Raw genomic sequence first — 26919 nt, 5'->3', positions numbered from 1 at the left:
AAAATGCATGACATGTTCTCTCTAATTTAGCATTAAAAGAAGTATAATTCTGAAACTATTACATCTGATGCATTAATTAACCCAAATGCAACGTAGCCTGCTGTAATCCTCTGTCAGTGTATTGTATCTAAATACACTGCCTCGGGGATGGCTTTGAAGCCGTGTGGCCACGCCCACTGCCGAGACCCCGCCCCCTCCGCTTGCGTATCTACTGTTAACGGAACAGTATTGTTTAATGTTTACGATCGTTCAGCTTGACTACGCTGAATCTGATCTGGACGCTTTATCTAAACGCCTCACCACATATACAGCGAAAGGCGTGGACGCACTGTGAAATAACCGAAGGTAATGTACGGAACTAAGGCTTTTTTGTTGTCATTCTCGAAAGCGTATTAATCGAGTATTAGCCTCTGACAGCAGCGATGTCGTGCAACAATGTAATAAAAGTGCTGAACCCGTTTCATCCCATTTCTTCTGATATTCCAGCCTGTTATAAACGTGTAATTGCAACTGCGCCAGACACTGAGAATCTTAACTAAACATAATCGTATTCAGGAGAGACCCTATAACCCGTAAGGACGGCTAATACAAATCATTGCATTGTGTTTCTGCATGCATGTATATGACTGCATGACTATGACAGTCTCAGTATGTAATGCGTTGCATAACTTTAACCTACTGTGCACTAGGCTACTGCCACACTGAAATCAAGGCTGCCACATGACCACACTTTTCCCTATTTTTATTTTATTAGTAGTTATTTGATCATTTAATCACTTAATTAGTAACTATTAGTCACTAGATATTTATTATTAGACACTAGTAATTAGTATACTATGAGTGTGTTTACTACTACAGTAATAATATAATAATTACATTATATTCTTCTTATTAAATGTAATAATAAAAAACAATTATTATTACTATTATATAAATTAATTATTTTGATCATTTGTTACACTGTAGAAAAAAAGTTATACCCGCTAAACTAAAAATAAAAAAATATATATATATTTTTTGTAAATAAGGTGGTGTCAAAGTGCTGCAATAAGATCATTGCACTTTTCGAATCACTTTGAACTGAATTGCTCGTGATAATAAAAAAGCTGACATTCTGAAAGCTCATAAAATTGAGTATAAATGACACAAATTCTATGTTAAATCAATAGAAACAGTGATTTGGTTATATAACATGATGTTGAAAACAAAAAGCCATTTTGTAATGCGAAGTTTTAGGTTATGAGCTGTCATATGATTTCTGATATTGTGAAACATTATTGAAAACATTTGTTTGCTCCATCATCCACTTTTGACAGGCCCAGATGTCAGTCCATTATAGATCTTATACTCGGCTCTCCCTTATAATTTATAAGATTGTTGTGACAGAAGTAACACCTTTCACAGTATGTCTCGAGAGCAGAAAGCAGTGGATCGTGCCAGGAAGGCCTTCCTCACCGGCCGGAGCAAATCACTGGAGTACCGCATTACCCAGCTAAAAAACCTGCTGCGTTTTGTCAGAGAACGACAGAATGAAATCGCAGAGGGTCTCAAAAAGGATCTCGGAAGGGTTGGTGATCCATCGGCTTGTGTATTATTCATTTCTAAACATTGTTTGCTTATGTAACTGATCTGTGTTTTATATATCTGGTGACAGAGTGAGGGTGGAACTCCTTTGTATGAGACTCTGGGGCTGGAAAGTGAGATTAACCTGGCTGTGAAATATCTGAAAGAATGGGCAGCTCCTCGACCCGTGAGCAAGAGCATGATGACCATCTCAGACCAGGTCTACATCCAGCCTGAGCCTCTGGGAGTAGTGCTGGTTATTGGGGCCTGGAACTACCCCTGGTCAGTCACCATCGGGCCCCTCATAGGAGCTATAGCAGCAGGTATAGAAGTCTATCGAAGACCATCTAAAACAATTTACATGAAATGTGCAAAATATTATGACTAAAGCTTATGCATTTTTTATGTAACCTAGAGGCCTTATGTGGTCTGATACCACTGCTATGGCATTTTTCTAATTTAATGCTTTTTATATTCATATATTAGTTTAACAACCTTTTGCTTTCATAATAGAAACACTCAAGCTGCATTAACTTCTGCAAAAGCTGTTGATCATTTACGATAATTAAGAATTTGAAACATTTCTTAATTATTTACACCGTCATTTTTTAAAAGTCAAAATCTTTTGTTTATTTTCAGGTTTGAATAACTGATACTTAATGATACAAAAATAACACTGCACTGTACTTTGTCCTACTTATGTGACACTGCCCTGTGCTAACAGACCAAAGTACACTTGCAAAAAGAACTCCCAGAGATATTTTAGATTTTTGTGGTAAAGTTCAGGAAGGCATATAAATGACATAAGGCATAAAAAAACAATATAAATTAGTTGATTTATTCATTTAACTTTATTTGCACATCCTGTATTAAAAAAGGATTAAATATTCAGTAATTGAAACTCACTATTATTGCGCACAGATAGCTTGAGCTTTTATCCCTCTGTCTTTAAGAATGCTGTCACCATTTACTAATTAAAATGTCAGGTTTTGTATATTTCATATACAAGTTGCTCATATATTTGCAAGTGTATAAAATGAGAGTATTCAGCACCAGAGATAAATTTGAAGTGTTTAATGTTAAAAGTTTTTTTATTTGAGCTATACATCTTCACTATTTTTAAAGAGCTAGGGTTTTACTAGTGATAAAGAATGACTGTTTTATTTTTTAGTGTAAAAATATTGTCAAGGAATGCTGTGTTGGCAGGCAATGCAGCTGTAATCAAGCCATCTGAAGTCAGTTCTCACACTTCCAAAGTAATGGAGGATCTCTTACCGCTTTACCTGGACAAAGTAAGATTCCATTTATTCATAATTTTCTGAATGAACACAAAAGGGCTTTTCACCCTGTGCTTAACCTTAGGTTATTGTCATTCTAAACCCAATGTTTAACCCCGGGTAAAGGTACATTTTAGAGTGGTAATTTTGAAGCAAAGTTATCACCGCTTTTTACCCAAAGATATTAAACCATTTATAGGAAGGTTTAGAAAAGCCCTAATATGGCTTATATATTAAATGGGTAATGAACTGCATTTAAAAAATATATATTTTATAATATTCTGAGGACCACTTATAATGTTAGCAAAATTTTTACATCAAAAACATCATAATGTAAAAGTAAAAGGATATTTTCTATCATGACCCTCTCTGCTGAACACTGTTTTTAAAAGGCGGGGCACAATCAAGACTCGCCCACTGCTATGATTGGCTAACAGTTTGGCATATTACAATAATAGATGGATACTGCTGTGACATACACTGAAAACAACATGGGTCATTTAGGTTAAAAACTTATGAAATACTCAATATATATCATACAATCTGGAAAAGACAATACAATAGTGGTAAAAACTGTACTCACACTTGGATCCAATGTACTCAGCACTGCATCATATTTATTTCAGTCTCTCTGAAAGGCCTGCGCTGAGCTGTCTTTGTTTAAAAATTAATCCACAGTAAAGTCAAGTAAACAAACAGTGTGAGGCAATCTAGAGCGCTTTCCTAATGTTACACCGTGTTTACACTGGATGCGAGCTGCGCAACGTGACTAAAGACAACAGAACCCATTATAATCAGTGATTCTGTCCACACTGGAAGTGGCAAAGATTGATACAACAAAACCCCAACAGTAAACTGATGTCCCGTTCTCCCATAGTTCTGACGTACTCCAAGCGTTCACGATGCTTCTGGCGTGAAAGAGAAATGCAGGCATCTCAATGGTTTTGTTGATGGAGTAATCCTGTGTTTGCATCTCTCTAGTATTTCCTCTCCTCCTAATACATGTGCCAATCAGTGGGCGGGGCTAAAGAGGCAATAATGTAGAAGCGGGCGTTGATCTTCTTCTGCAGAGGCGGGCTTTCGGTGCACTATGACATCATAATGTGACAAATTCCAAAACGAGTTGTTTTGGCAGCTTGGTTTCGATAAAAGCTGTTTAAATAACAAGAGATTTTTGAAAATGAATGTTTTTATAGTACATTGACCTGTTACATGTCTAAAGATCAAGGGAAATTTGATTTCTCAGTTTACGACCCCTTTAAATAAAAAGGACTAATAGTTTGGGTTGATCTCAGGAGCTGTATCCTGTTGTCACCGGTGGGGTGACAGAGACCCAAGAGTTGCTCAAGCAGCGGTTTGATCACATCTTCTACACCGGAAATGGCACAGTGGCTAAAATCATCATGGAGGCTGCTGCTAAACACTTAACCCCTACCACTCTGGAGCTGGGCGGAAAGAGCCCGTGCTACATCGACAACAACTGTGACCTCGCCATTGCCTGCCGGTCAGTCCATTCACAACGAATCCTTCATTTGTGAAGCTGTAAAATGATTCTGAATACATGTTCTCTGTGACTTTACAGGCGTATTGCATGGGGGAAGTACTCAAACTGTGGTCAGACCTGCATTGCCCCAGACTATATACTGTGTGACCCAAGTATGCAAGACAGAGTGATTGAAGAGCTCAAGAAGAATATTAAAGTACGTATTCTATTTGTGAATGACAGTTTGGGTCTGGTAACAACTTACAAAATAAAATTTAAAATTAGCTAATACATACTTTCTTTTGTGATGATCAGGAGTTCTATACCGAAGACCCCAAAAAATGTCTGGATTACGGACGTATCATCAATCAGCGCCACTTCAAGAGACTGATGGCGTTGTTGGAGGGCAGCACCATCGCTGTGGGCGGTGAAAACGACGAGTCGGAGTGCTACATTGGTATAAATTACTAAAACTAGCTGCATTGCTAATGCTACAAGTCATTACAAGCACCAGTTCAGAAGCTAATGAAACCGATTTATTTGTAATTCTATGTTGTATTCAAAATGTGTTTCCTCACAGGTCCAACAGTTTTAAGGGACGTGAAGCCGGATGACAAGGTGATGCAGGAGGAGATCTTCGGGCCTCTGTTGCCCATCCTGACATTTAGCAGTGCAGATGAAGCCATCAAATTCATCAACCAGAGAGAGAAACCCCTTGCCTTGTACATCTTCACTTCAGACAACAAGGTTTAAACTGATTATTTGTTCACAATATATAGAAAGATAAAGTTTTGCTTAAGGCCACTGTACAAAACTGTCCTTTCATTATAGTTGATCAAGCGTATGATTGCGGACACCTCTAGTGGTGGAGTTGTGGCCAATGACTGTTTGATGCACTTCTCAGTAAGCTCTTTGCCTTTTGGTGGAGTTGGTGAGTTCTTTTAATTAAACTTTTTTCTTTTACATAAACACAACAGTAATTTTGACCAGTCAAAGATGTCAATGAGAGAAGCTGCAGAAGCATGTCTTGTGTGGACTGTACTGTAGCTCAGCTCTTTGGCTCCCCCTGCAGGTCACAGTGGGATGGGCCACTATCATGGCAAGTTCGGCTTTGATAACTTGAGCCACTTGCGTGGCTGTCTAATCAAACAGTTGAAGATGGAGGGGGTGAATAAGATGCGTTACCCACCACATACAGCAGATAAGCTGGGCTGGGCACGCTTCTTCATTCTCAAACATGTCGACTTCGGCAGCCTGGGCCGCATGGCGCTGCTGGCTCTGATGGCCGTCTTTGTTGCTGGGATTTTACAGGTAACAGATTATTATACCCATGTGAAATAATATTTTGAAACTATCATACACCAGAGATTTTCATTTTAACCATATGAAATTATTGAGTATTTCATGCTTTTGTTTTGTGTTAAATACAGAAGTTTATAGAATATTTGTATATAATTTACACATTTGAACATTTGTGTAATATTTTAAAATGTAATATAGATATTAATATAATATTTAATATAAATTATATTATTATAAATATAAAATATATTGATACTGTTAATTGTTTTTAATAAAATTAAAATACATTATTAATAATAATAATACAAATTTAAATCTAAATAAAATAACTATTAGATGGTTATGTATTATTATATAATAAACATTATTTATGAATAATATTATATGTAAACATTGTTAAAATATTATATTATTATTATTATTATACATATAAAATATATTGATAATATTAGCCTAATATATTTTTTAATAACAACAGAAATTCTAGTATGATAATAAATTGTATTAATATTAATAGCCAAAATAGTCAAATCTTCCTCCAAGTAGTATAGTTTATTAACACACCATATAAACATGTATAAATTATATATAAATATACTGTATAAACATGATTTAAAATATTTTTTATTTTGTACTATACATATAAACATTTTATGATATTACAACTTTTTAATAATGAAATTTGCAACACAAATAATATTAAATACAATATCAGAAAAGTGAGCATGGCTCTTCCAATAAAAAGCATATGAGCTTTTCTTATGACAATCATTTTTTAAACAAATTACTAATTCACAATTCATTTTTTTTCTTTAACAGAGCTACTTTACTGATTAAGATTGTGAACAATATGAAGAAATCTTCCCTCCACCCTGAACACACAGCCACACAAGACCTTGGACAGAAGGTCGGCTAACTCCTACTGAAGTGCTGCTTCCCTCATTTGCCTTAGTTTTATTATCATGGTTGTGAATAATTTCAATCATTATGACAATGCTGCATTTAAACTAACATACAATTTTAATACTAATTAATATGGTATCTGGAGCACTTTAATCAGTGTCTATTTTAAAATACACTCTTTTAATGAAGCACAAAGACCCTTGCCATCCTGTCCAAAGTGTCTGGGATGTTTTTTTAATGAAAGAAATGAAGGTCTCTTAGAATAGAATGATTTTGTTTTCTTATGCAATATAAAAACACATAACTTATAGTATTTGCTATTTTGAGTAAGAAGTCCAGCATTTTGAAGAAATGCACATTTCAAACAGAGTCCAAGGGCCACGTTTACTAACAGCTTGTGCCAGCGCAAACCGTCTTTTGGCATTAAAATTGTTCTGTCAGGTTTTACTAAAGATGCGCAGTGAAGAATTAGCGCTGAAAAGGTGTGGACACAGTTATTTTTGCTTCTGACCTTATTGAATATGAATTTGTTGGAGTTTCCCTTTCAGACACAAAATTTATGGGAGGAGAGTATCAAATTAATCACGCAACGCGTAACGTTTGCGCTCCTCAAATTACTGGCATTTGCGTCATCAATTAATGCCCCAAAAAAGCACGTCTTAAAATATTTTGCGCTTGAAATGGCTGCAGTTATTGTTGCTAGAAGGAGAGGATTTTTTCCACATGTATTAATTTATTTTGAATGCCAGAAGAAATCGTTATCCGAACATATCGTTTGCCAAGCCATGTTGCTTCAGGAAATAAAAGACAACTTGGAATACCAGGTCTAACAAAACTTCTAGCAAACCTTAATTTTTGGCCTCCGGTTCTTTTTTTATTTCTTTAGATTCTTTATTCGCAACTACGCTAGTTTGCGCTGCGCTTGGTATATTGAGTCGGTCGATATGTAAATGAGATGTTAGTAAATCACCCGCAGAAATTTCCCCTCCCATCGGTGCGGTTTTGGAATTGCGCTCTCGCGCTAATTTGCCCTGTTTAGTAAACTGGCCCCAAATGTGAGTTTTATAAACCGTTAACAGGTTTATGCCGCAGTAATATGGTTCAGTCAGGTTTATGAAGAATTGTTTCATGTGAAGAAAATATTGTTGGAAATACAGAATGTATAGTTATTTTAGCCTATATTTAAAGGAATAGCTTATTCAAAAAAGAAAATTATCTTATCGTATAGCCTACTTACCTTCATGATTTCGTCATGAGACAAGATGAAGAAATTTTGAAAGTTATGCTGCTCTTTTTTCATACAGTGCAAGTGAATGGGGTCTGCCATACAACAGGGTGAGTGCCAAAATGATGGTGAACTATTAATTTAAAAAAGCAGACCAACTACACTATATGTGACCCTGGACCACAAAACCAGTCATAAGTGTCAATTTTTCGAAATTGAGATTTCTACATCACATGAAAGCTGAATAAATAAGCTTTCCATTGATGTATGGTGTGTTATTGACTGAGATACAACTGTTTTAAAATCTGGAATCTGAATCTAAAAAAAAATCAAAATATTGAGAAAATCACCTTTAAAGTTGTCCAAATGAAGTCCTTAGCAATGCATATTACTAATCAAAAATTAAGTTTTGATATATTTACGGTAGGAAATTCACTAAATATCTTCATGGAACATGATCTTTACTTAATATCCTAATGATTGTTGGCATAAAAGGAAAATGGATAATTTGACCCGCTCAATGTATTTTTGGCTATTGCTACAAATATACCCCAGCGACTTAAGACTGCTTTTGTGGTCCAGGGTCACATGTAATATGTTTCTACAAATATTCCTACAATACACACAACAACATTTCAATCTATATATATAGAAATTTGTATGCTCTGTATCTGAAGGATCTATGCATCTGTTTCCACATTTCCATTAGTCCTAACATACTGTATGTGTCTTATAATAATTCCATAGATACAGAAAGATTTTTATGACATACAGAAATAATTTGTAATGCAACAATAAACTTGTTTTTACACAGCTGCATGTGCTTTTTCTCTTTTAATTGTGTAGCTTGTGGCATCTCACTGACTGTGTAGCAGGTGGAAGAATGTTTGTCATGTTTGTTATTGCTTCTCTTTGAGTTTTATTATTATTTTCTTTATTGCCCTCCTACACAAATACACAAAAGCTCACGTGTACTCCTTCTCATGGTTGACACCAATTAAATGCACTGCTTTTCTTCGGCACGCTGACACATTAACTAAAGCAAACAAAAGCCCTTTTCAGTTACTCATCACAGAAGAGAAGGGTTTTGAGTCGCAATAGCTGAGCATTAACACATCTTTCACATGCTCCAAACAGTAAGAAGCATGGAGTTCACAAGCTCTGTGCTTTTTACTGCTGATACAAGGAGTCTAAGGTCAACCTGAATATTCCTTTGTGGAACGAGGAAGTAAAACTGGTTCTACAGCTTGAAACCTGTTTCGATGAAACTGACAAAAATTGCAAGACAAGAATCAGTACTTATGATGTCATGTAAATAACCCAATATAAGGGCAAATCAACAGCAAATGTGGTAAATGAATACGTCTCAGACACGTTTTTCATACGTTTTGAGCCATTGGGAGGTGTAGCGGTATCAAATTTCAACATTAACACAGGGTGCTATGCTATCACTGTAAAACAGGTGGATGGGGGAGGAGGAAAGAGACACTAAACACCTCGTATTCATCATTGTTTAACTTAAATGTTGACTAAATATTCAGGGTTATAGACCATGTTTGTAATTTAAAATAAACATGAATTCAAAGAAAATAAATAAAAATCAGCTAGTTGGCAATATTTCTTATTTTAATTCAGTTTAACTTGATGCACTAAAATAACTAAAACATAATAAATAAAATAATAATAATAAATGCAAAATATTTAATTTACTATAAAAAATAAAAAAAAACTATACAGACAGTCCATTAAAATAATAAAAAATAATAATTTCATGAAGGCTAAAATAATTAAAGCTGATTAAATACAAATAAAACGGACAAAAAAAATATCTACATTTTACTCTTTGAAATTTAAAAAATAAAAGTTAATTCAAAATATTAATGAAAACTGATTTCAAATCGTGATGATAGTCAAATAACTGGCCATATGAGGCTGGTGGCTCCTCCTCTCGCTCCTGTGGGCGGCCTTCAGTGCAGACGAACAGTTGGCATGAGTAAACATTTCCCTGTGCTGCTGTACCTTACTGAAGACGGAAATGTCATGAGAGATCGATTGGTGTTTAGTGTTGGATCGATAAACGAGCGATTAACCTACTAATAGGGGTTTTTTGTCTTTGCGTTAAGATTGTTTGTTAAGATTTATTCCAGCAGTTTATCAGTTTGCAGTCTGAATCTGATAAGACACTAAGGTAGGCTATTATGCCAGGGTTAGATTTAAAGTTTCTGGAGAGACCGAGGAGGAGTTTTTATTGTCCTCTGTGTGAGAAGCCGATGCGGGACCCCGTGCAGGTGTCCACCTGCGGACACAGATTCTGCGACACCTGCCTGCAGGAGTACCTCAGGTAAAGCTGGTTCTTAACCATGATGATCAAAGCGAGGTCAAGCTGTGGCGGCTTGCATTTTAATGGTCATGTATGCAAAGCGGTTTTTTTTTTTTTAAACTTGCACACCGTAGTTTTTAACGTGAGACCTCTCTCTCTCTCTAAAAACAACATCAAAGCATAATAGATCATTATAGTATCTGGGACAAATTATGAAAGTGAAAGAGATCAAAGAGACATTAAAACACACGTTAATTATTTCATATTAATATAAATATTTCAAAATGTTTAGAGGTGTAGCCTAACCAGAAAGAAACACAATGTATTTCTTACATTAATACTTGAGTGTTGGATGTAAAACATTGTTCAAGTGAGTAAAAAACTAAGTATAATTCTAATAATTTAAAAGTATATACTACGTTAAAAAAAAAGAAAAAGAAATTAATGCTTTTATTCAGCAAAGACAACAATATTTCAATATAATATAAAGTATGAAATTGAGCACAATGAGCAACGAAAGTGAGTAAAGGTTCAATGTAATAAGTATTGTTTTTATAAACAGTTTATGAAAGTGATCTGAATGTTGCATTAAGTTGACATCCAGCCAGAGTTGTTGGCAGTAATCACATGCAAGTGAAGATGGATGAACCCAGCAACTAGACAATTAGTAGGCTATCAATCAGAATCCATGATGACCACATTATATTAAAAGTCTGTAAGATTGACATTTGATTTATTCCATAAAAAAATTATTATCTAAATAGGTTATGCAGCTTAATACTGTAAAGGGTCTGTATGAAAAAGGTCCAAAATAAACCTGTGCACAAACCTATATTTAACGAATTAACAAAACAGTGATTGCAGTAAAAATAATTGTAATCTTTTAATAAACATGATTTACGAGATGAAGATGACATGAAAAGTTAATTTATTTTTATTTTTATTTTTTTGAAAGTCCGTATATGAGCATTAGTAGGACTGAAGTTGTCAGAATAAACCCGAAATACACGTCGTTGTTGTCATGTGGTGAATTTGGCCAATTGTGAAACAGCTGTGTCGTCATCAGCTCTCCCGCAGTTGCTCTGGAGAAATTGCGCCGGCTGAGTCAGCTGCTCTCGAAACGCTATCGCGGTACTTTGATGCCACACGTGACAGTGACGTGTGGTCGGCCCAGGTTCAAGTCGGACTAAATTTCTAACCGGCATGCACTGCTTCAAGTCAGCCGCCGATCGGTCTGCTAAGTGCTGCATGAAGTCGAACGCACCTCATGATTTCTGATGGGTCATGTGACACTGAAGTCTGGAGTAGCCTAATGATGCTGAAAATTTAAAAATGTATTAAAATAGAATATTTAATAGAAAATAATATTTCACAATATTACTGTTCTTAATTTTTGACTAAATAAATAAACATAAGAGACATAAACATTTGAGAGACAAAAACATTTATAAACCTTAATGACCCAACATCACTGAAAAAAAATATTCACTGAATTGACTAAAAAAAATTTAAGGTAAGCAGTTGCAATCAATTTATTTTAGCTACATATAAATAAACTAATTTTGTTGAAAGTTAGTCAACTAAATTTGTTTATTTAAATGTAGCTAAAATAAATTGATTGCAACCGCTTACCTTAAAAAAAAACCAGAGTGTCTATTTACTAGGGGTGTTCGGTTCCGGTTTTTTTGGAGTCGACTCCGACTCCCGACTCCTAATTTTGGAGTCGGTGGAATCGACTCCTCGACTCCATTTACTTTGAATTAAAATAGGGTCAGGATTCAGAAGGTGCGTCTCAATATGCTTCCTCGTTTCCTCACTTCTCGCTCGTATGTCCTACGACCCTGAAACCGATCGAGCTCTGCTCTCATGTAGGACATCTAAATTCTTTAATTCCACCGGGAGGAGGGCGAGGAACGAGGAGGCTTCCTGAGGAGTCCAGAGCGAGGATACAAATGTTTCCTATACTAAAATGTTTAATCAACTAAACCTTATAAATCCCCCTCCTTTTCACATCGCAGCTTCTTCAAATCATATTTAAGTGTGCAATATGTTAGTATTAATCATTAAACTTGTAAAAGCAGACTTGTTTTAGACAGTGTATTTATCTATTTATTTTGTATATTATTTTATATAATTTTAATGTAGTGAAGCTATGAACTTTAACTTAAGCATTGTTTAACTTTATTTTTTAACTTTTTTTGTTTAACATTGAAAAATATTAGTTATATTATTACCAATAATAACTGTTGTTTAATAATAGTTTTTAATGCACTTGTCATTTAATAATAGAAAATGAACTTCATATAGAGTGAGTACATGCCATTTCACTAATGTTAATGTTCCATCCTCGCATCCGGAGGTAAGAGGAAAGGAAACAAGGATGCATATATAAGAATTGACAAGCACACAAAGCATTACATAGTTTTTGTTATACACTTAATTTACTCCCTTCAGTTTTCAGAAGTACAACACTAAACACTATACTCTTATTTACACAGCACTTGTCTTTTAATGTCTTGTTTAGGGATAACCTACATGATTACATACATTACCTGGAAATTATAGATATCAAAGCTCTTCTGTAGAAAACGTCTAATTTTGTATACAAATAAGTAAAGGTCATTATTAAAATGTTTAATATTGAAAAATTAATCAACACAGACAAGAAACAAAGAATGCCTATATGAAATAAAAAAGTATATTTAATGACTGATTGCAATACATTACCAGTTTTATTGCCGTTTTTGCATTTCATAAACACAGCGTTGCTACACATACTATAATACATCATATATTATTCATAAATATGCGAGTTCTGTTCGATGAAACGCTTTCAAGTGTTTCCACATGCACGACGTTGAACTGTTGAATTTTAAGCAACGTTTACAAATATCACAACGATAGTTTTGTCTTCGGTCTGGTTGAAATATTTCCACACTGTTGAGGTCGGGGTTGCCATTTTAACGTTACTGGATTCAAAAACAGTCATCACTCAACAGTATCACTCAATCAACCACCACTCTCATCCTGAGGACTGGTACATGATTGGTTCGTAAAACCTACTGCAGTGTTTTGTGCCAATCACAACCAATTGACTGTATTGAACCACATCATGATTGATTGAGCCGCAAAACAGACCCAACAGAAAAAAACTACATTATTGTTCTTTGTTTTCCTGGCATTACTTATTTTTTCCTCTCATTTCTTTATCTTTTTGTTTTAATTTCTGTATCTTTACATTCATTATAATCTTTTCGTTATAATGAACTGTTGCTGTGTTGAACTTGAAAAAAAACACTCGACACTGGGAGTCGATTCCTGACCTGGAGTCGATTCCGACACTAGGGCTAGTGAGAGTCGAGGAATCGACTCTTTTGGAGTCGACTCCCCATCTCTACTATTTACACTAAGTGCAAATGGCCTAACTTGTTGGCAGAGGCTATTTCCACTAACTCCACCCACTAACGTGTGATTGGGACAGTCAACACTGAAAAAAGACACTCATGAAATATTGGTGATGATGCTAAGGCGTGTGCTTTTTGACGCGATCGACCGGAGTTCAAACCCCAACTTTTTTTGTCCCTTTTCGAATCTCCTATCGCATCGGAAAGGCATTTATTTTCAATGAAAATGAAGAAAAAAATAAAAAATTTGAAAACAGAGTATCGGGTAGGGTTAGGGTAGGTGTAGGGAGGGCTTTATTGTCCCAATAAGGTGGCATTCATTTAATAATTGGAATTAAAATGATAATTTACACTCAATACGTTATTATTGCGTACTGTTTTATAATGTACTACAATACTGAGGTGCAGATAATTGCCACTATTTGCAATAAGTAGTATAGATAGCAGAAAATCGTGCTATTTTAACATAGTGTAAATAGAATCTATAGCTATTTGCACTTAGTGTCACACTACTCGAGTCCCTTGGATTTATGAGTTTTTTGAGAATCCATTGCTATTTGTACCTAGTGTAAAAAGTATGTCGCTAAGAAAATATGCTATTTGCACTCAGTATAAATAGCATCTATTGCGGTTTGCACTTAGCGTAAACAGCATCTATCGCTATTTACACTTAGTGCAAATAGCCGCTGCCTAAAAATGTTTAATAAATTCAATGAATCATTTTTTTCAGTGTATTTGAACATTAGTATAAATGATATATCTAAATTATTGAATCATGAACATCGTGAAGTTTTCTCAGGGTTATTCCATCTAAAATCTAACAAACCTTCTAATTAAAAAAAAATATTACAAAAATGTATTATGCATGTATTAAATATTGGGAGCAGGGGTGAAGAGGACTTGCTGACGCACAGTCTTAAGGGTTTACAAAGGTAACATTTATGGTTTTACACTGAGTTTCATTTTTAAAAATTCAGTTTTTAGACACATCACATAAATCATTTTAGTTCAAAAATGAAAATATTTTAATCGTAAAAGAGGTGTATTCACCATTTGCATTTTTTATTTATTTTTAAATAATTTAATAGCTTTGGTCATTGTCTGTGTGGAAAGTAGGCTATCACTTAAAAATAATTGCTTCTTAGACAGAGTAGTAATAAATAAACGCCAAACAGGCCAAGCAAGATGTCGGAGTGACACAAAATGCCTCAGACTACAGAGTAGTGCTTTCTGTATCTATACGTTTTACATAGTAATGTTTACATAAAATAACTAAAAAAAAAAAAAAAATTTATATAAAAAAATTACCCTAACCCTTTTAATTTAAAAGATAATAAGAATCAAAATACAGAATTCTTATGATTTTTTTTAATAAGTGTTGTGATTTAAAAACAGCCTAAAGGAATTAATGTGAAAAGAAAGTATGCAGTGAGTCAGTTTATTTGGTAGTATTACTCAACTGCACAGTTTTGGGTTAAGACCCATTCTTAGCATTCCATGCCTTGTCTTCTCAGTCTCATAGTCATAACACAGAGTTATATTGCTCAAAGGTGTAATGAATGAAACGATTACATTCATTGTCCTGTGTTATCCTGTGGATGCTGATTGACAGTCTTTTCCATGCACATTCTATTAGACTAACACATGCTTTTCAATTAGACTATTAATTTACTAATTCACATGTAAATCTGTGGATTGGATTGCTGTAGTGTAAGGCAATGCATGCAGTGATTTAAAATGTAACCATTAGCAAGTATTCAGAGCAAGTATGATACAGTACATATGCTCTCTCTGTCACCTTATAGTAATATTGTTAGAAACATACAATAGTTCGCACAGGATTTGTGATTTTATTTAGCAGCATTTTTAACATGATATAGCATGTATCTGCCTGAAGGGCATGATGCATTACTTTTCAGGGGCATCATTTGCAGTTCTGACTAATTCATTGATCTAGACAAGATAAGACAGGACCAACTGAGGAAAAAAATTAAATAAAACTATTAAGATGAAAAGTTATTTTAAAACATTTTTATTTTGAAAAATGCATTCAAAATCCACTCGGTTGAAACCCTCGAGATGGCACGTGCATGAAATTTCTGATCTGCCTAAAAAAATGCAGCAATCACATTTTCCATCTTCTTATGAAGCTCCATGGGACTTTTGGGAAAATTCCCCATAGGATTTTGAAATGACGATGTGCTTCTGTGTCACACGTAATGGAGAGATCGCAGCTCTATTAATATGTGTTGTGTTGGCCGCACTGCTTCCTCATATAATGTATGCTGGGGTACGTCACCGTGCCAGATGGATGATTCACTCATATTCTCCTGAAGGCCCTTCATCAATTTGTGGTGTGGGAGGTGATTCTGAAGTTCCTGTCAAATCAGTTCAGCTGTGATTCATTTCGGCTTTATAACATGGAGGCATCAGTCGGTGGCAGTTGTGAACTGCTTTTTAACCCACTACATACTGTATAATGTAAAAATTAATCGAATGTAAATGAAATTCTAACACATTCATGTGTAAGTGCCACTTTCCGTTATGTAGGAGAGCAAAAAATACATAAATTCTTCATCGTAAAAAATGCTCTAGTAATAGGCAACCAGCATTTATTTGTTGACATTGTAATTTGAACACATATTAAACAACACATTTACCATGGGGAGTCTTTCCCAAAATATACAACATAGCTTTCAGAATGTATGTGAATCATTAACTTTCAGGAATCTGACTTTGTCATAATTTCTTTCTCTGCTAAATTTTTATAGTGAAGGTGTGTTCAAGTGCCCAGAGGACCATCTGCCGCTGGATTATGCCAAAGTAAGTGCACCCTCATAACACTACAGTTTCAGATGTCTTCTGATTTCATCCAAAGGACGATCATTCTCCTGATGTCCATTAACTGAACTTAGTGACAGCATCCAAAATCTTAGGCAGCTGATTTGTTGCATTGCTGCCCTATCAGGCAATGACTCTGCAGGCAGTGTAACTCCCAAAACTGATTTCGGACAGGTTATTGATGCAGCATAATAGTTTAGTGATCTGTAACAGAATAGAGCTTTGGTGATAACAAAGTGAATATTTCATTACTAAAATACTAATTTCTCACTAGAAATTACATCAAAATTGGGAAAGGTTGGTCAAAAAGATACATTCCCTGTTGAAAAAAAACAGCATATGCTGGTTAGGTGTGTTCTGAAGCATGGCTGCCGGTTTGAGCTGGTTTAAGCTGGTCATGTGCTGGTCCTGAGCAGGAGCTATAGTGGCTAAGGACCAGTTTAGGACCAGCACATGACCAGCTAAGGAACAGCTTAAACCAGCTCATGCCCAGCTAAGGACAAGCTTAAACCAGCTCAAACCAACAGCCATGCTTTAAAACATTCCTAACCAGCATGCTAGTTTTTTCAAGAGGGTTTACTCACAAACTGACTACCAACTGCAATATTTAGCCGCCATCTTTAAAAAAAAAAAAAAAATGTTTTAGCTCAACTGTAATAGAACTGAACACATAGGACAGTGGGAAATCACAGGCAGTGAATGATACATGCTATGCTGTCTTCAAAAATCAATCAAGTGAAGGTATCTCAGCAAACAGGATGTGATGTGATTGTGATCATTGGATTCGGACGTGGCTTGTTGTTGACTTCCTACCTCTGGCACACAGTCCAACAACATTGAAATTTACATTGTATGATTGTTACACCACTAGTAATATGAGTCATTGACTATGCTTACATGTGCACCAATAATGCAATTATGTCCAATTATCAGAGTAAAGACTTAATTGTAGTGTGACGAGTCGGCTGCCTCCCCCCTTTCTATCATCACCACCCCGTCCCGTATTCGCCGCCCTTCACAAGGCTCCCGACGGGAGTGGGTGTGTGAGAGAGGAGGGGCGCTGAAACAGCCAGGTCTGGCGGCGTGTGATGAGGCGCACCTGATGTGAATAGAGCCTCATCACCGCCGCCGTTAAATGCCGAACGCGCCTCTCCTCGGGAGACCGGTCTCTTCCCCGTGCATGCACGCTGGTGTCCTCGTGGGTCCAGGAAGGGTGCGTCGAGAAGGACTGCCGCACCCGTTAGGCGGCTGACGGGCCAGGATGCCGGGCCGCCGAATCCCCCAGAAGCGCCGGGAACCCAGGAGATGGACGAAGCCGCACAAGAGACGCCGCCGCCACTCGCTCCCGGCCCCGAGAGGGGAGCGCGTGCGGCCACCGGACTCCGCCCCTTCCCTGGACCCTTCCCTGACGAACACTACCCTCCTTCACTAGCCCCGCGGCACAACGAGGACACCAGATTCCCCGTTTATTTGGACACTTTTCCCCCTTTGGACACTTTTGTACATTTTATTGTTTAATAAAAACCTCTCCGAGGCTTGACGCCACACTCACTGTGTCTGTCGTTGGCTCCTCCCGCCACAGTAGTAAAATGAGACGAGTAAACCTCTTCACTCCCATTTACATTCTTACGGTTGTTTGCTAAGAAATGTGTTTTTTTCCCTGCTATTCTTCACAAACCCCAATGCACAGCACAAATGATGAGCACAAATGGTTCTAATCTGCTTAATTCAAAAGCTAAACATATGGACTATGCGTTATCGGATGGCTATTCAGCGCTGTGATGAAAACTAAAATGTTACAGCAATGCTGCTGCAACTGTGGTTGTCTGTGCTGCTATTATATTCTACACACCGTCTCTGAACGAAGCAGAGACTGGTGGCAGCGGAAGCATACCAATGTTCACAGGGTCCTACAGTATGTTTCCCAGATTTACATGGCACATAAGGTACACATAAAAAGGGTCCTATATGTTTCCCAGTTTAATGCTCTGTTAACACACATTAAGTAAATTTTAAAAGTCAGGACTCATTTTCCCTAACCCTAACCTAACACAGGATAAAAAAAGTGAAATTTCATAGTAATTCAGTAGAAAAACTCAGATAGAGACCCATTAATTGATTTACTGAACTTGGTGTTGAGAAGCGACTTTGTGGAGGACTGTAAAAAAATATTTTGGAAAGTTGTTAGTGAGAAGTAGATGTTCAATGAAGCTGGTTAAATTATCAAAAACCACTGATATAATCTTTCAGTGATTAGAACATATTTTATAGTCTGGTAACATAGTCATGTGTTTCTTATGTGCCATTTAAACCTGTCCTGGCCAAATTCCCTCTACTGGCCCTTGTCTATCATGGCCTCCTAATAATCCCCATCCACTTGATTGGCTCTTTCCCTCTCTGCTCTCCACCTGTAGCTGGTGTGTGGTGAGTGCACTGGCGCCGTTGTGCTGTGGCTGCCGTCGCATCATCCAAGTGGATGCTGCACACTGGTGGTGGTTGAGGAGAGACCCCCCACATGATTGTAAAGCGCTTTGGGTGTACAGCAATACACAATAAGGCGCTATATAAATGCATCATTCATTCCTTATGTGCCATTTAAACCTGGGGAACATAGTACCCTGGGAACATATAAATGACCTTGTGGTAGTGAGTTGTGTTGAGTCAAGCGATTGATGGGAAAAATTCTGAATGTCACGCATTCATGAAGCTGTGTGAAAAACATGTGATCCATGTACGTCAGAGTCAGAGCACAAATAATGCAATTGAGGTGTTCTACATGCCTGTTTATTGTGATTGAAATGGGCGTACACCACATTTTATGGTTACTACAATGTAAGCTTCATCACATCAGTTTGAGTGTTTACATGAGATAAAGTTTATCTCCATATTGCCTAAATCTCATTATATTCGCATTATGAGTGCATGTAAACAGTCATTGAATCATTCATTCAAGTGATTTGTTGAACAACCCTAATTCATTCAGAAACGCCACTATTGTGTGCGACTTCATTTGGAAATATTTTCATCGGCAGAGCAAAAATAGACCTCACTGACAATTTTGTGTCTAAAATACAAGTTACTGAATTTTGATATCTTGTTTATTGAATTGTATAAAAGCAATATCTCATGCCCAATTTTGCTAGTAATCACACAGCTGTGCTGAACAACAGCAATCTTGTTCATGTTCTATTTATTGCTTAACTTCCATGCTTGTCAAATGCTCTCATATGTTCTACTCTAATAAATCTAATAAATTTGTCATTCTGACTGTAGATTTTTCCAGATGTGGAGCTGGAACAGCAGATTCTTTCCCTGCCTATCCGCTGCATCCACAGTGAGGAGGGCTGCCGCTGGACCGCACAGAACAAGCTCCTACAGGTGAACAAACGGCATACAAACACAAATCTCAGTCGTATTTGTACATATTTCTACATACATCTTTGTAGGATTTAAGAAATTTGTATATGGCTCCTGAAGTCTCTTAAAAGTGTTTACATTTTAGATGGTATTATTGTTTTCACTGTATTTCTGGGCCTGTATTCACAAAACATTTTATCTTACCACTAAGAGTTCTCTAAAGAGCAGTAAAAGTTGTTAGCTAAGAGTTTTCTCTTAAAACCTATTCACAAAGCTGCTGAGACACATTTGACTAAGGAATAGAGAGAAGTCTTAAGCTAAGAGCAAGGGTGGGGTTGACCTTGTTGCTATGGATGATGTCAGCATGTTTACTAACTATGCACACAGTGATTGGCTGATAGTCTCTGTCAGAGATTTATTCATAGAAATATTGTAGAGTGTCACTAAATAAACAAGTACATGTTCAACTAATTGTCAGTCTCTTATGTATGCTTCTCATAAACAATTAGTGAATATGCATATAAACAGCCTTTTAATTAACAGTGTAACATTTGGACCAATCAGACACACAACTATTGGTTATATTTAACAAATAATCTCTTATGCCCCCTCACCTAACCCAAAAAGCCAACTATGAGGGTCCGTGGACCCTTCCCCCAAAATGCATCTAACACCTAAGGCGGCAGAACAGGCCTCTGGTTCCATGGCAACCCATCTGATAACACTTGTTTTATTGCTCAAAGGAATGCGGGCAGAGCAACTCACTTCATTTCCCCTTATGAAAGAGACATTATGCCATAAAAATGGACTCTTCTCTAATTAATTCATAGAAAAACCTTTCTTTGAATGAACACACGTCTTTAGGTCATTGTGTATATTTGTGTATATAAGATGAGGATGTGAGCTAGAACTCTTCTGAAACTGGAAAAGTGTTTGTGCCAGGCCTGGCGGCCTTGACTTTCCATTCAACAAAGGATCCTAGGAATCTCAGAAGATCTCTTTCTTAGCTCTTTTTCTCTTTCTACCTGGGAAGAAACTCCCAATTACCACCAAGCCAGAATAACATCTTTTGGAGTTCATCACCCTTCAAACCCGGAAGTACTTGAAGAACTCCAACACCACCAAACCTTACAACCATCAGAACTTTATTCCAGGACTGCATCCGGACACTCGTTCAACGACCAAAGGCATTGCAAGTATCGTACATTTAACTCAACGAAACAGAGGTTTGGTATAAGTTATAGAACCCGTTATAAACTGTGCTGATGGTTTTACTCAGGTGGTTAAATTACTCTTTCCATAACTGCATTCTCTGGTTTTCCTGATGGTTTCATCCATCAACTCTCATTTGCCCTTTCCCCATGTATGAGTGATTGTATGTTTGTTTGTTTGACTAGTTTGCGTTAGTGTTTAGTCAATAAAACTCTTGTGCACAAATTACATGAGTTTCCAGCCCGATCTCACGGCAATTCGTACATATTTTACGAGGTGGCTAATTCGTACGAATTCGTACGACCTCACTCGTACAAATTCATACGATTTTTGCTTAATCGTAAGTATTTTACGAGTTGCCAATTCGTATGAATTTGTACGAATGACCTATACCTAACCCCGCCCCTAAACCTACCCGTCACTGGGGTTTAGACAAATCGTACTGAATCGTACGAGTGAGGTCGTATGAATTCGTACGAATTAGCCACCTCGTAAAATACGTACGAATTGCCGTGAGATAGCGTTGGAGTTTCTGATTCTGCCTTGCAAATTAATGTCCCTTTAAGATTTTTGATCCTTACTACATGCTCTAGTGTATTAATACTTAGGAAAGTATATTCTGTGGCCAAGAAAATATCCTTTCTTAGAGTTGATATGAACTTACACTGAATGTTCGCTGGACGAACAGATTAGTTGATGGCAATTTATTCCTGCTACAGTTATTACTGTCAGCCAATATAATTAATTGTAATTATTTATATACAATTCCCTTTTGATTATAAATTGCTACAACAGAGTAGATAGTAAGACATGCAAACGAAAAAGTTTTGCCCAACTGGTTATTGAAAACAAAGATATAATCAAAAGAAAATTTGGAGTTGAGATAACCTCCAAAACCAAAGGCATTATGTTTTTATAACTCATTATCGTCAAATGTTTCTAAAATGTTTACTTTTCAAGGCAGATTGTTGGCCACAGCCATTTTAGGAGTCCACTTAGGAGTCCTCTTCACTACTCGTTTCACAGATTTAGTGCTAAAACGCTTTGTGAAATACTCTTAGAGCAAAAACTTAGGACTGACCTGCCCATTTTTTTTGAAGATTTTCTCCTAAATCTTCAGGTTATGAGCTACTTTTAGCCTTAAGGTGTTTTGTGAATACGGGCCCAGATCAAGTACTATAAATGCAAGCCTTGGTGAACATCATCTTTCAAAAACATGAAACACCATAATCTCTCACTGCTCCTCCAGGCCCATTTGTCCGTGTGTGAGTTTAACGTGGTGTCGTGTCCAAACCGCTGCTCCGTGAAGCTGCTGCGACGCGAACTGCCGGAGCACCTGCAGCATGACTGCACGAAGAGAAAACTACACTGTGACCACTGTGGTGACGAGTTCACTGGGGAGGCATATGAGGTCGGACTCATGCAGTTTTTTCATTGTTGTTTTGCTATTATCACAAGTCCCTTTTCTGAGACTTTATCATACAAATACATCATTTAAGTTTAGTAATATTTGTAATTTAGTAATAGTATATTAATATTAACATGAACCATTTGTAAAAATCAGGCTTCTATTAATTTCTACATTTAACTTTATTTCAATACTGCATCACAGATCTGACACATGCAAGCATGTCTAATTTTTGATGTCCCTTTCTGTCCTCATTCAGAATCACCAGGGTGTTTGTCCAGAAGAGAGTGTGTACTGTGAGAATAAATGTGGTGCTCGTATGGTGCGGAGACTCTTGGACCAGCACTCTGTGTCCGAGTGTCCCAAACGCAAACTGCCCTGCAGATACTGCAAAAATGAGTTCCTCTATGACACTATTCAGGTCAGTGGACTATATGCTGCCATCCTACATTTATTTATGCATTCATTTTATGGTAAAGGGAGTGTATTCATAGGTGTTTTATGTTCACAGAATCATCAGCAGCAGTGCCCACGCTTCCCTATGCAGTGCCCTAACAGATGCGGCATACCAGGAATCACTCGAGAGACTTTAATGGCACATGTAAAGGAAGGATGCAGCACTGCGATGGTGCTTTGCCCGTTTAAGGAGGCTGGCTGCAAACATAGGGTATGATCTACCGCCGAAAACCAATAAATTTAAATTCCATACTATTTTGTTGTGGTGTAACAATATATTGGGTCACAATATATCGCAATAGAAAAATGCAGGAATACGTATTGTGGATGGTGACAATATATATCCTATATAGTTCAACCAAAATGACATTTTGACAAATTTTATTTAACATCAAATATGGTAATGGCACATCAAATATGGTAAACCCAAATGTTCATACATTTAAGTTTCAATGTTTATTAATTATTATTAATATATTACAAATAAAATACATTATTTAATCAATTTCAATATTTATTAAATAGAATAATAAATATTTCTGTTCTAGTATCACCATTGCCCTGTGCATTAAAGACCAGTGCCAAGTCCAAGCCTATTAAAGTTAACCTCTGATGGAATACCCAATTTAGCATGTTAACGAACAGTACATTTAATTAACTGGTTATCATATGTCTTAGAAGTCATAAAAAAAAAAAAAACATTTTAACTATATTTAGATTTTTTTAAAGTATCGCGAGAATATTGTGTCATGAGATCAGTATTGTGTATCGAACCAAATCCTGTCGTGAGTGTATTGTTACACCACAACTATTTTGTCTAGTTAAAAATAAAACACTAACAACTATAAAAATTATTTATATAAAATATAAAACAATTCTTAAAGTAATAATTGAAGCAATTTTTATTTTATTCTTTGTTTTTGTAATTGTATTATTAACAGATAACATCACACTGATATTCTGTCATATTGTAAGCTTTGTATTCCATGATTTCTGGTAGTGGCACCTAGTGACCATGTTTGGTACGGCCTGCCAATTATTAAAAAATTTTAACTTTATTAAACAGTTTCAATTTACAAACAAGTATGGTACAGTAACTTGCATATGAAATCAACAAATATGCATACATACACATAATTATATGTTAAATACAGCTTGTATATTTAGTGTACATATAATAATTCAGACTTCAGACTCATATGAAAGAAAAATGGTAATTGATAACTAGCAAGCAATTTTTTTTCTCATGTGTTGCCTTGAGAAGTTTTTTTTTTTTTTGCAGATCAAAATAAAGAGGAAAAAATACTATAGCGTGCAACAGCTGGGTGACAGAAGTAAATATCACATTCATTTTCTCCATAGGGAAATTGTTTTTAATTTCATTGTCATTCGCATATCTTGTATTCTTTACATTCTTGCTCTCATTAAAGCCATCAAGTACACAGTTTTACCTTTATCTTTTGTCTGATTTTTAAACTTAAAAAGTATTGTGATTCATCTCATATATGGTTGGTTTGGTTCATAGCTTGTTAACAAAGCCTTTTTAAAATATTCCTGTGGGAAAAATGACTGAACAATTGTTTCTGGAACCAAGGCCACTAAAAAAATTAAGCGAGCGCTGTTGCATTCTATAGAGACAAAATGTAACCAAAAAATCCCAAGATTTTTTTAAAGGGGTCATATGATGCGATTTCAAGTTTTCCTTTCTCTTTGGAGTGTTACAAGCTGATAGATAAGATTCCTGAAGTTGCAAAGACTAAAGTCTCAAAGCCAAAGAGATATTCTTTATCAAAGTTAAGACTCTGCCACGCCCCCCTAAAACGACTCATTCAAACACGCCCCCCACACGTCGGAAGGCGGAACTATTATTTTCGCTGTATTATTGTTGCTGCCGCCGGCGCCATGTCCTGGAGACGCTGTGTGTTTCATTGTGAAAGCAAAAGTACTTTGTTTGGGCTTCAAAAAGAGGACACAACTAGAAATCAGTGGTTAAGTTGTATTCACTGTTTCAGAGCAGTACAACCCAAATATTAGAATGTGTGCAGCGCATTTTGTGGAGGACTATTTCCTGAACCTGGGAGTAGCCTGCCGGCTTTGCACAAAGGCTGTTTCTATAAAGTGGAGCGATTCCAACTTTGCAAGGACAGTCTGGCACTTCTGACTCAAAGCCTGTAAGTATGTTTTCAAATTCAATGAATTTGCCAGTGACGATTCAAAAGCGAGTTTTGAGCGGTGTAAAGTAGTGCTTGTTGTTTGTCATTTCTCCGATCACAAATGCAGACATGGTAATGTTTACGCGGCGCGATGCAACGCGACACATAAAAAGACAGCATAAGTCATTATAATCAGTAATTATGTCCCCACTGGATGCAACAAATGCCTCGTTTATAATGGGTTTCATTGTTTTTGTGTCGTCGCACAATACGCACAATACACAGCATCACAATACGGTAAGGGGTGTAACATTTCCGTCTCACGCTTGAGGTATTCGACCAATCACAACGCACTGGATAGCTGGCCAATCAGAGCACGCCTCGCTTCTCAGAACGATGAGGTTTGTAAAAATCGACGCATTTCAGAAAGGCGGAGCATAGAGGAGCAACAATAATGTACAGTATGTGGAAAATAATGTTTTTTAACCTTAAACCGCATAAACACATTGCATTACACCAAATACACAAAATAATGTTCTTTTTAGCAACGTCATATGACCCCTTTAAAGGAGGACATGAATATCATAATGTATCATGACCTCTTCTGTCATGACATTTCTCTATCTGCTCGAATCTGTTCAATAGTGCCCTAAGACTGCAGTGGGACGACACCTTGAGGAGGCCACGCACACCCACCTCTCTTTTCTTGGTGGTCTGGTGAACCGCCAGAGGCTGGAGCTCAGGGAACTCCGGCAAGCAGTTGAGGAACTCTCTGGAAATCGAGATGGCACGCTGCTCTGGAAGCTCAAAGACTTCAGTCAACGGCTACAGGAAGCTAAGAGCAGGACTTCAGGGAGTTTGGAGTTGTTTAGTCCTGCCTTCTATTCCCATAACTATGGTTACCGCCTACAAGTGTCCGCCTTTCCCAATGGGAACGGTAGTGGCGAGGGCTCTCACCTGTCAATCTACATTCGTGTTCTGCCAGGAGAGTATGATGGGCTGCTGGAGTGGCCTTTCCCTTACCGTGTTTCCTTCTCGCTCTTGGATCAGAGCGACCCGGCACTCACTAAACCTCAGCACATCACAGAGACCTTCAGCCCAGATCCCACCTGGAAGAACTTCCAGAGGCCACGGCCTGGAGCCCTGGGAAGTGTTCGTGGGGGTTGTCTTGATGAGAGCATGCTGGGCTTCGGCTACCCAAAGTTCCTCTCCCATGAGGAGATGAGGAAAATAAACTATATCAGAGACAACGCTATTTTCATTAAAGCCTCTATATATATGAATGTAAAATAATGTGAAAAATAAGCACTTGTGGCCCATTTTGCTTATATTCAAAGTAAAGATTTTTTTGTTTAAAGATAATCAGGGCTTTAACATAAATGAAGGATATTTAGAGACTGAGAAAGATAAGAAATGCAAATTCAGTGTCATTTACATGTATTTTTCTGTGATAATTCTTTTTTTTCAAATAAATAAACATTACATTAAAAATTACCAATGGCTCTATTTTTATGAAACTATGTGAATTTGTTTATAGTGTATAGTGCATGGCCCTATAAATATTTATATTATTTATTATTTCTTTTATATGATTTATAGAATTATTATATAACTCTTTGTTATCTTGCTGTGTAACTGTTTTAAATTCTTCTTATTTTTTGAACTTTTAATCAGTGAATCACACTGACTCTCATGTGAGAAGAGAATCACAGTTTCAAGGCTGGCTGTTCACTACTGATGTCACACTTTCATGTGCTTCCGCTCCATGAACTCCGGATCAAAGCCTGAGTTGACATAGAAAGTTGATGATCAGCGTCATGGTACCAACAAAGCTGATTGGATTGCTTGGGTTTTTGTTGTCACCTTCATGGCACAAGCCCCTAGTTGTTTGATCAGATAAATAAAGTCTAGTGGCTTGACTTATGAGTATCCAGGTTAGCAAATCCCAGAATTGTTTAACTAGTGGCTTAGTAATATCTACCTGGGGGTCATACACTTAGGTTAATTTAACTAAT

General features: G+C 36.7%; 2 protein-coding genes across 3 annotated transcripts; both read left to right on the top strand.

The window, feature by feature from the left end:
* Window positions 1–175: 175 nt before the first annotated feature.
* On the top strand, window positions 176–8567 carry LOC306856364 (aldehyde dehydrogenase family 3 member A2-like). Of its 2 annotated transcripts, XR_013783008.1 has the most exons (12): window positions 203–345; window positions 1405–1567; window positions 1655–1886; window positions 2770–2855; window positions 4136–4344; window positions 4423–4540; window positions 4639–4780; window positions 4904–5070; window positions 5155–5254; window positions 5396–5634; window positions 6445–7863; window positions 8336–8567. XR_013783008.1 is itself a non-coding variant. In XM_079395612.1 (11 exons), the coding sequence occupies exons 2-11, from the start codon at window positions 1406–1408 to the stop codon at window positions 6460–6462; spliced, it is 1473 nt and encodes a 490-aa protein (XP_079251738.1). In that variant the 5' UTR covers window positions 176–345; window position 1405; the 3' UTR covers window positions 6463–8567. The 2 variants fall into 2 exon arrangements, 1 of the variants encoding a protein (XP_079251738.1); XM_079395612.1 differs by having other exon boundaries at window positions 176–345; window positions 6445–8567.
* Window positions 8568–9766: 1199 nt separating this feature from the next.
* LOC306855672 (TNF receptor-associated factor 4-like) lies at window positions 9767–26390 on the top strand. Its single transcript, XM_079394475.1, has 7 exons — window positions 9767–10094; window positions 16249–16300; window positions 19592–19696; window positions 22137–22298; window positions 22555–22716; window positions 22807–22962; window positions 25550–26390. The coding sequence occupies exons 1-7, from the start codon at window positions 9952–9954 to the stop codon at window positions 26195–26197; spliced, it is 1428 nt and encodes a 475-aa protein (XP_079250601.1). The 5' UTR covers window positions 9767–9951; the 3' UTR covers window positions 26198–26390.
* Window positions 26391–26919: the final 529 nt, after the last annotated feature.

The sequence above is a fragment of the Barbus barbus genome (assembly GCF_936440315.1).
Source record: "Barbus barbus genome assembly, chromosome: 36".
NCBI lineage: Eukaryota > Metazoa > Chordata > Actinopteri > Cypriniformes > Cyprinidae > Barbus > Barbus barbus.
The sequence above is the reverse complement of the archived record's forward strand: the minus strand, read 5'-3'. Positions and strand labels throughout refer to the sequence as shown.